The sequence below is a fragment of the Trachurus trachurus genome, assembly GCF_905171665.1.
Source record: "Trachurus trachurus genome assembly, chromosome: 17".
Taxonomy (NCBI): domain Eukaryota; kingdom Metazoa; phylum Chordata; class Actinopteri; order Carangiformes; family Carangidae; genus Trachurus; species Trachurus trachurus.
Genome location: NC_139900.1, coordinates 22,439,585 through 22,450,275, shown reverse-complemented (window position 1 = coordinate 22,450,275; position 10,691 = coordinate 22,439,585). Strand labels below are relative to the sequence as shown.

At 44.1% G+C, this 10,691-nt stretch overlaps 1 protein-coding gene across 4 annotated transcripts in view; it reads right to left on the bottom strand.

The window, feature by feature from the left end:
* Positions 1-5,868: 5,868 nt before the first annotated feature.
* Positions 5,869-10,691, bottom strand: part of st3gal3b (ST3 beta-galactoside alpha-2,3-sialyltransferase 3b) — a 50,820-nt gene continuing 45,997 nt past the window's right edge. For all 4 annotated transcript variants that reach the window (XM_083991723.1, XM_083991722.1, XM_083991725.1 and 1 more), the window contains one exon: positions 5,869-10,200. In XM_083991723.1, coding sequence (XP_083847849.1) covers positions 10,111-10,200 — 90 coding nt within the window. In that variant the 3' untranslated portion in view covers positions 5,869-10,110. The remainder of the gene's footprint in view (positions 10,201-10,691) is intronic.

Genomic DNA, 10,691 nt, shown 5'->3' with positions numbered 1-10,691 from the left:
TATCCAGGTTATCAGAGACTGTTCCGCTCCGCTGTCTTCTCAGGAGTCTATACTACACAGCTACTAAACAATGTCTACAACGCCCCGCAGGACTGGAGGCTATGCGTAAAAACAGTGCGCCGCTCCGCCTGTCAGAGACTTTTGTGAAATCGGAGCACGGTGGCCGCGCTACAAAGTGCTGTGATTTTTCTTCCCCATCCACATAGCTCAGATGTCGGTTTTGTTCCTGCGGGTGGGAGGGAGGGAGAGAGGGAGGCAGGGAGGGGGAGTGACTGTCACAGAGGACGGTCATGGAGCGATTCTGGAAAAGTGTTCCAGTGGAAGAGTCTGCAAAGTGACATCTGTCCTTCAGTTTTTGTACACAGACTCATCAGTGTCCATGTTGCACTATTTTCCGTTTGACAGTGCAAACATGGAGAGACACATGCATGGAGGACCTGAGACATCTAAAAGCCCCCCCTCCGACATTAAGGCATGTCACTGAGACTGGATGAAGTTTGTCTGTGGAGTGGTTTTACATTTCTTTCTTTACTTTTTTCATTCTTTTGTTTCTGAGACAAGAAATATTAGAGTTAGGAGCTCTGACCCATGGCCTCCTGACCCCTTGGGTCTCTGCCCAGTAGGCCAGTTAACTAATCCTTTCATGCTCACATGCATGATTGAGTGCACACACCTGGCCTTTATTCTGTGTACACACACACACACACACACACACACACACACACACACACACACACACACACACACACACACACACACACACACACACACACACACACACACACACACACACACACACACACACACACACACACACACACACACACACACACACACAGTGGTCTCTTCAGCTGACTGTGTCACCTGCTGTCACAGGCCTGAAGGATGGACAACACCACATATCCACAAACCACACACCCTCTACTGGTGGAGCTCCTGGACCTTCTCCACCCTCTAACTTGTCGCTCCACTCCACCCACCCTCCGACACAGGGAAAGGCCCTCCAGCTGAGGCACTCCCTGCAGGGCAAACACTGAGGCCTGGCGAGCACAAAAGCTGGGTAAACAGCTCCTTAGCTTTCTTCTCCAGGCCCACTTTCTGCGCCGAGGCAGAGACAAATGCAGGGAGGATCCTGGTCTCTGCCACGGTGCTATTTATAGTAGGGACCAACAAGGCAACAATGCACACAGCTGAGGTGCATGACACGCAGGAATGTACGGTCAGATAATGAGGATGAGCTCAATAACAACAGGAGGGGAAAGAGATCTGCTGGGACCATAAACATCCAATATTTGTGACAGCGATTAAAACAAGATGACACCAAAAGCTTTGAAGCATTATTATGTAATATCAACCAAAACGCAGGCCTGTTTTCACTCCTTCAAACACACTGCGAACTACTGCACACATTAAAAACTAACTGCACTGCCAAATAATGCACCACTCAAAGAGATGAAATGATCACCTCCAGGGTGAGACACGTCCTCAGTGGAACGAGTCACAGTGGAAGCTCTACGTCATCAGCCAGGTGGCAGAGACTCAGCAGAGGGCACCACACATTTAATAAGTGTGTGTGCTCTTCAGGAGTGTGTCTACATCATCCATCACAGCGAGCGATGACGATGAGCTTGTTCGGCTTTGTGAGAGGGATTTGCAGCATGACACTGTTTGTACAATCACAGTTAAACCCCATGCAAGCACAACACACACACTGTATATCTTACAGTACGCTCACACACACACACACACACACACACATGCATGTGTGCACGTTTAGTCCCTGGCAAGCTGCAGGAACACAATGGCTTTTGTGGAATTTTTCATTTCCTTGCAAGAATATAAAATTGGACATATGAGGAAAGATTTTTTTTTTCTAAACATATGAGATTTTTTTTTTTGATTTTTATCGTTTGTGTCCAGCCAAAGTTGACTTGCTGCTCTCCAACGACCACAGCTGTCCCTTTGGGACATGTACACCGGTTTCCATGGATGCAGCGTGCTGGTCTCTGCTGTTTGCACTGTCATGAGTCCATCCAAGTTCAGGACCGGATGGGGAAGAGGGTGGGTGGGTTTGGATTTTGGGTGGTGAGACTGAAGGGAGGCAGAAAAAGAAGAGCGCCTGCTCCAGATGTGAGGCTTATAGTTTAACTGTTTTTTGTTTTTTTTTAAATTCCCTGTTAAGTTTCTCAAGTTCTTCTGCAGACACAGCTCAGTGGCCTCGCTGCCTGTATCCTACCTCTCTGTTTTCTTTGTGCTTTCTCCATCCAAAGGTGACTTTCTTTTCTTGGACCTCTTCCAGCTTTTAAGTTTGTTTTCATTTTTTTTTTTCAAGTGGAAACTCCCCTCATCCAGCACACTGTCCAAAGCCCCCCAGGCCAAGTCTGTGGGACAAAGTCGCACTGTAGCTGGAAGAGCAAAACAGTGAGCTCCATAACAACGCGTTTCCACATTAGCTGAACAAATATAGCACAAATAAATCTGCGGTAATCAACGCTTCATCAGAGCCTCTCGGAGCTGCATTCCTGCAGGCCTCGTCCAGGTTTGTTGTATCACTGTTCATACAAACAAATGATAAAGCAAAGTGTCGGCATACAGCCTGATTAGAGGTGTTGTTATGAAGATGTATAACTGCAGAGCACAACATGGACACAGCACAGCAGAGGAAAGCAGCGGTGAAACTTCAGAGCTTCACTCTGACCCCTGTTTTATCTGAAGGAAGTAGCCTACAGCTAAAATAAGCAAAATAATAATAAAAAATTAAACAGCAACTATTTCTATAATCAATTAGTCGTTTAAATTATTTATCAAGCAACAAGACTAAAAGTCTAGAGCCATGCTAGCAGCTCTGTGATGCCGTATATTAGGCACACTATATTGCTTTGAGCTAAATGCTAATATGCTCACAGAGACAATGTTGAGCAGGTATAATGTTAAAGTCCTGTTTCTATCTCCGTTTAGCATTTTACTGTGCCAATGTTTGCTAATTAAAGCAGAAGTAAGCGATCCGGTCGTTTTGGCTAACTTCTTGTCAGCCGATGGAGTTAGCAGTCCCCGCCCTCGTCCCTACGTCACCACAGTCACGCGCATCCCTTGGCTGCACACACAGAGAGGACCGCCCCTTTATGCCGTTCTCTCTCCTCATTGGATAAAGGTTGTAGGATACAAGGAAAGTTTTCTCCTCGGCTTACAGCAGAGCAGAGTGACTGACAGACCCGTGTTTCGGACCAAACACTCTATATAAGTGATTGCTGTCGGAAGATATAACTATTTAAGACTTATTAACACAAATATTCCGCTTACTTCTGCTTTAACATGACCACAAAGCAAAGCTCAGGCTGATGGGAACATCATTGGTTTTCCACAAACCAGTGGTGGAGCAGTTGAAACTTGACGTGATGATGGAGAAAGAAAAGTGAAAACATCACTAAAGTTATTAAATTCATCCAGACTCCAAACCACAAATGTGAACCTCATGATATGGCTAGAGTTGATCGCTGCTGCGATGCCAAACATTCACTGGTGTCAGAGTGGGGATGTGGGATTTTTTTTTTTACTGTTATGTATCAATTAAAACTGAATATTTTAGGTTGAGACATTCTGCAGTCTCATTCACCATCACATGATCCACCAGCAGGATGGAGTTTAGTTAGAACTGAAAAACTTATTTCAGATTTTTTTCAAATTCCACATCCATGTTGCCTTAAAACTGAGACGGTCCATTCTTGATAGCGGAAGCAGCGGCTGGCAAAACAGTCTCACCACATTGTGAGTTTGGTGGTAAATTACAACCGCCGATGACAATCATGTGATATAATTGAGAGCCCCACAACAGCAACTTCCAAGATGAAGAATGAACTTGAATCTTCACCTGAACAGCTACTTCATGGTGATATTTTCTCAACCAAATCTTGGATGTAAAGCAGCTGGTGATACCTTAGCCTTTAGGAGATTCCAGTGGGTATTTCAGACTATTTTCATGCTTAAATTAAATTTCTGGTACTACAATTATTTTTGGAACATGGGTTGTATTCTGGTCATAAATAACTACTGAGATAAATGCATTTTCTTTTGTTTTCTATGAGCAAGGTGCTATAAATGGTCTATTCTTAAGTATATTTGCACTGTCTCATCCTTCAAAAGTATAAATTTGACTGAGCGAAATGTTTTGTTTCCTCCTGTCTAGGCCCCTTTCTGTGTGTTCGTGGAGCTGCAGGGTCTTTGTGTCGTTTAACAAATTAAATGTTTTATGTCACCCTGAAACGATCTTTGTCAGTATTCAGTATGACTTCAGAGGCTGACAGGACAAGAAGAAACACTGAGGGCCCTCCAGTGATTCAGGTCCTTGACAGCTCAGTAGGTGTGACCCATCCTCAGACAAAGGTAGACTGACAGAATGTGGGACACGGTGTGGAGAGGGGAATGTTGTTTTCCCTCCTCTCAGCTGACCCGGCATTAAGTAAACATAGGGGAAAAAAGGGTGTTTTCTCTCTTCATTCCAACTCTTTTTATGAGGAGTTTAAATTTCAGGCCCGGAGGTCATGGCCTCTCCGTTCCAACCCCAGAGAGGAGGTGGGGCGGGGAACCTGTCGCCCAGAATAAAGGCCCCACCGGCTGAAGAGGTGCAGGCACGCTCATACCTCTGTCTGCCGGACAAACGGGAGCGACCGCCTCCGGCAGGCCAGCTGCCTCGAGGGGAGATCCCTGGTGGCAAATATCCTGCAGCCGAGGGGGAATGAGTGTTCAATCCCACCCAGTGGAGGCCAGGAAATCTGTTGAGTCAAGAGTAGCCAAAGTTCGGTGGTTTTGGCGACCAGCGAGGCATGACTTGTGGGAGCTGAAAAGTTTCTGGCACCCCATTAACGGCAGGATGGGACGGTCCAGTGGTGCTTTTTAGGGCCCAGAGCATCTCGTCCTCTTTCACCTCACACCAGCACCGGTTTAGAGCCGCTCACAGCTGGACGGCCGTCTCTCGCTCATTCTCAGCAACACTCCTCAGGTTTATGGTGATGTTGCGGTGTGTCAAAGTGAGTGAGAGTTTCACGGCTGCAGCTGAATAGCCTGTGTGTCAGGGCTGTGCCTTTAGTGCACCCACATGCACGTGTGTGTCTGTGTGTGCAACAGGTTTTGAATGAGTCCCTTAAGGCTACAGCAATGAAACAAGATCCACCGCAGACTAGAGCAGGTGAAGAGAAAGAAATACACGGCCCAGAGACGGGAACAGGAGGCAGAACAGAAAGAATGAGGGAAGGAGAGTAGGGGAGAAAAGTGAGAACCAGAGAGGGGACACCCGAGTGGGACAGACATAAACACACAAGAGAAAAGGAGAGTACATTAGGGAGGAAGTCCGGTGGATGGAGGATTGAAAAATGATTTCCTCTGGCTCTGCAGGTAGGAGATACAGAGTACAGAGCAGCAGAGGAAATCCCCTTCTCCACTCAGTCCCTCCTTCATCTTTAGTGTGAGCTTCCTGCTGTTTGTAACTATCTGAGAGTGACAAGCCGACCGTAGAAAGCCCGATGGAAGCTGCACAAAGTAACTGAACACCACAACCAACCAACCAGCACTATAAACTCACTGCACTGTGGCACCGACGGCCACCGTGCTCTCACATCATCTGCAAACATCTTCAGGCCACTGTCACATTTTGACAATGATGATGATGAGTCGGAGGACGAAGGCCTGAAAGTTGAGATAGAACAGAAAGTCGACTAAATACATCAAAAATATTTACTATGTATACTGAAAATTCACAGTGTACAGAAATATGTTTATACAACAAAACAAATACAAAAAAGAAAAAAAAAATTACTGTTGAGCATTGGGAAAAATATATCCAGTTGCTCCACAGAATTAAACAATGCAAACATGCACAGGCAAATATCCATTACAAATTCATTTATTGAGATGCATAAAGCCATTTATATATATATTTATATATATATAAAAAATAATACTATTGATCACTTTAACTTCCCACTGATGATGTTGAAAACAAAGACAAAAAGACAATCAAAATGCTTTATAAGTATGTTGAGCTAATACATTCTGCTGTTATTATGTTAACAGAAATGGATTTTGAAAAGAGACGATTTGGGTCCAGTCCATTTGAACTCCTCCAGCATTCTCAAAATGAGGGGGGTGGGGTTGGATTTTAGATCAAATTCCAATCATTTCTGTACACTTTAACAAAAATATAACTTGTTTGTGATACATTATCAATGAGAGCTGCCTTCACGTCCTGTCAAAGGTATCGTTGTACGGTGCTGTGGCAGTCAGTGGGGAACATAAACTCTCCTGGCTGGTGCATTCAAGGATGCTCAAACATTCAAGCATTAAGGTGACACTCCAGTGATGTAGCATAGCTCCTCCACAAGACAGAATGAAAAAGACTGAAAATCAGAGCAGCAGCAGAGGTTGAGTTTAAATCTCTAGTACAGATTCAATTATAAAATCCTCAGGGTTATTACTTTTAAACCTTGGAGAGCTTCCTCCAGAACAGCATTAGACAAAAAGGCTGCTGTGAGATACTGCTCATAATTAGTATTCTGTAGTAAACTTGCGTAAAATCAGCGGAGCGCCCCTTTAACAGTCAGCTGGCAAGACCCACAGAGGTGATGAGCTGTGATAAACAAAAAGCAACAACCACACATGAAATGAAAAGTGAATCTGGCCAGTTTTATAATATAATGGTAACTGTTTAGCAGCGAACATTTAATTAACTTATGAACATGTAGTTTTATGGGCTAAAACATACGGAGCCTCACACTTGATATAATGTGCATACAGTATAGATATGAAATGAACTGGTCCCAGATGACACGAGTGAGGAGCGACCCGTCCTGACCCGGAGCTAACCGTAAAGTACATACTCAATCAGCTGCCGTTACTTTCTTGCGTCAAACTCTTCGCTACAGTTTTCCAGGTGATGAGGTGTAAGGCACTGACAGCGCCTTGTGATAGTGCAATGGTCAGCTGTTCACTGTACACTAGCTTCTTCAAAAAAAGAACTCCTAAACAGCGTAGTTCTCCAAAAAATAATGATACATTCCTTCAAACCCAATGGAACTGCTCTGAAGAGACTGGGTAAAATACGTTGGTGTCCGATTCCAGCAGTGTTTGTGGAAACTTAATCATGGAAAGTACCACAAGATGGAGATTTGTAATAGACAGTAATAACAGCAGCTTATTGATTGCAAGCACTGGAAGTGGATCTATATGAGTACAAGGTACAGTAAACATGCACTTCCAAAGAAGAGAGAGTAACAACAGAACATAGGTGAGTCTCCCAATGATTATTGTCTGAACCAAAAAAAACAAACAAAACAATACAATTTGTTTTGAAAATGTACCATGACTATATAAAGCTGATTTTTTTTGCATTCATGTTATAAAATCATGATGAAATGAGGGAAGTAAGAGAAGAAGCAAAATGCTTACTTCCACGTCTAATGCTGAATACTTTCTAATGTATGTCAATGTAGATAAATACTTAGACGCATGTGACATGACCCTCGTCTGCAAAGCGCAAATGCCTGATCAGCACATGTGATTTTCATTTGTGTGTCAGCCTTACCACCTCGTAGATCAGGAAATTATGCTTGTGCAAGTTGCACAACAGACAAAAATAAAGGGCTGCTGACATTCAACACAAAGCCAGTTTAAAACAGACTCTTCAGTCACAACACTGCTTCTGCTAGAACATTTTAAAGATGCAGTCTGAGGAAGCACATGGTGGTGAAATCAAAACACAAACTCTAACTTTTGTTTTCTCTGAAGCAGGGATGTCACGATACCAAACACTTGGTTCCCTGTAACAATAACCAACGAGTTCCATTAGTCACAATACAAAAAGCACGCACACTGGTGCACACAGCCTGTTGACACACACATGCAGGCACCTTTATACAGTATAGTCATTGTGCAAGTGACTCTTTAAATTGACCAACATGGAGAAAATAGTCATTTGTCAGTATTATATTTTCAATGATATACTAATTCTGCAAGTAGCCACATCATGATAGCTGTCGCTAACTTAGCCTCAATGAGCTAACGTAACCTTTATGAACGTTGTGCGTGGAGCTTTGCTACAACAGATGCCAGCTGTCGCAATTCACAAACAGTAACATTTCACGTTGTCAATGTAAAGCTAACAACTGAAACTCACGCCCCCTGAATTCTGTGTACTGATGTGGATGACTGTCTCTGAGGTGTTTAGATAAGTTTGAGGTGTTTTCTCCTGCTCTGTTCTGGCTTTTGGTTGTCTGCAACTTGTCCCTGCTGAACCACGTCCAACACAAACACCTCCATACACTGGTCTGGGGTGATTTTCCACAAGTCAGGGCAGACCTGCACCTGCACCTGCTTCCATTCAACGTGTTGTTGTTTACTGTGGCTGCCTTCTCGTTCTTCTTCTTAGCTTTGTTGTCAGACTACAACACTTGTATGGTTTTTATACAGTTCCTGTTTGTTAGATAAGAATCACATCTCCAGTACCCATGATATCTACGGTACCTTTGGTGCATAAAGTACTGCAGAAAAACAAGTATCATTGCATTTTCTGAATTTTGGCATCGACTTGGTATCCAAGTATCGGTTATCGTGACATCCCTCCTCTGAACAAAAACAATGGAAAGCAGGCCTGCCTGTGACCAAAACACTGGGACTTTGTAACAAAATAAATTATTAAAATTAACCTAAAAACAAAAAATATATATTTATATTCTACAATCCAAGATTTCACCAGATAATTTAGAGTAACAAAGTCTGCAGCAACCGGAGGTTGGGATCCAACATAGTCTCTGCTCTCCTTGACCTGTGCGTTTCTGCTGCAGCCTGAGGGCTCACAGCCCATGAAGTAATCAACACAGTACCGTGACATGAATCAACCCAGGGGCGGAGGGATTTGCAAACAGACAGAGAGGAGTAGGAGAGATGCAATGTCCAATTTTGACCTCAGGGCTCACCTGCCAGAGCTTGTTAAGGTGTCAAAAGATAGACCCCATCTTGGAAATGGTTGTAGTAATGCATGTTTTCAAGGTAATGTAGTGTAGAAAATTTGAAAAGCTAAATCATAATTACAAAATTACAAATTTAGAGTTTTGATTGAACTCTTTAAATAATGTATTCCCATCAAGCTTTCCTGTTTTCTCAGGGATGGCCTCTCACCTGATGTAACACCAGCCACATGGAACAAAAACAAAAAAACAACAACACAACCACTCGGTGTGGAGCCAGAGCACCAAGCACCTACTATGTGAGTCACTGACACAATTCCTCGACAGAGACTTCACACAGAAAACTCATAGTGTCTCGAAGTGACACCAGGCTGTGTGGCAGGTGACCCTCACTGATTTATCTGCCGTCATCTGGCAAATGTTTATTTTGGACCCTGGACAGTGAGTAAAAAAAAAAACTCGAATGAATGAATGGACAAATGGCAGGTGTGGGGTGGTAGGAGAGGATGGGGTTGATGGTGCGGGCGCTGCTGCAGCTTGTTAAAAAGCACAGTAAAAATCTTTGATATTTACACTGAGGAAAGTGAATACATTCAGGCAGCAAAAGGAGAGGCGGGCGTCCTCTCCCCTGTACGAGGTACGTTTGGCACTGCTAATACTCAACCCATCCCCCCGCACAATCTCTGCGACAGTCCTCCTTTCATTTCTCACTCTTATGTCCCTTGGTCATCTGACGGCTGCATGTCAACATGCCACACCTCTGCTCTTACTATTAATTCATGTGATACTCAGGTGTTTGACGTGGTAAACGCTGAAGCGTGGGGCTGGCGGAGCTTCTCTGCGACTGTCTTATGATAAAGACAGGAACCAGGCAGATCCAGTCCTCCCCAAGGCCCCTCGCCACCCCCGCTTCAATCAGCAGGAGTCTTTGGTTCAGAAGGCACATGTGTGCATCTCTCAACAGAAACCCTCCTGTACCTTTTTTTTTTCTTTCTTTCTTTTTTTAAATAATCTCCTTTGATATAAAAAAAACCCCGGCAGTGTGCAGGCCACCCGGATTCTAAAGGTTCTTTCTCCCCAGGACGATCCATTTCCCAGCTTCCTGTTTTGTAGTCCTTTGGGAAAGGTGGAGGGAGACTGTGGGTGGGTTGTAAACTCAGATACCATTGGTCAGGTCTGCGATGACTCTGGCCTTCACCAGTTTGCGAAGGAACTCCTTCTCCTTGGATATGTTGTGTGTCCATGACTGTAAAAGATCAAGAGACAAGATTCAGCTCAAGCAGAAGGACAACTGCATACGCCAGACTCAATAACACTTATTATAAAAGCATTATATTCAATGAGCTACAAGCCCGTGTGTTAGGTTAAGATTTTCGTATTCCAAGTGTCTATACATTTGTACATTTATTTAATGTACACATGTATAATGTTTAAATGTACACAGTGGGTCACACTGGGTCAGCTTTCCCCTGCTGTGCTATGAGGATTTGGTCCTATGGGTCAACATGTACAGTAACCAGAGCTGCAAGTTCCTGTGTGGTGCTTTGGGATGGAGGAACGAAGAACCGGCCAGAGAGCAGATGAAGGAGGAAAAGGGTGGAGGAAGAAGGATACAGGAGGGAATAGCAGGAAGAAATAAGCGGAAAGCTCAGCCGGGCCCTACAGGACTTGGACTCAATTTAAGACTCTTCTGCAGACTCTGGGCCGTTCAGAGTCAAACCTCCTACCACTGTATGA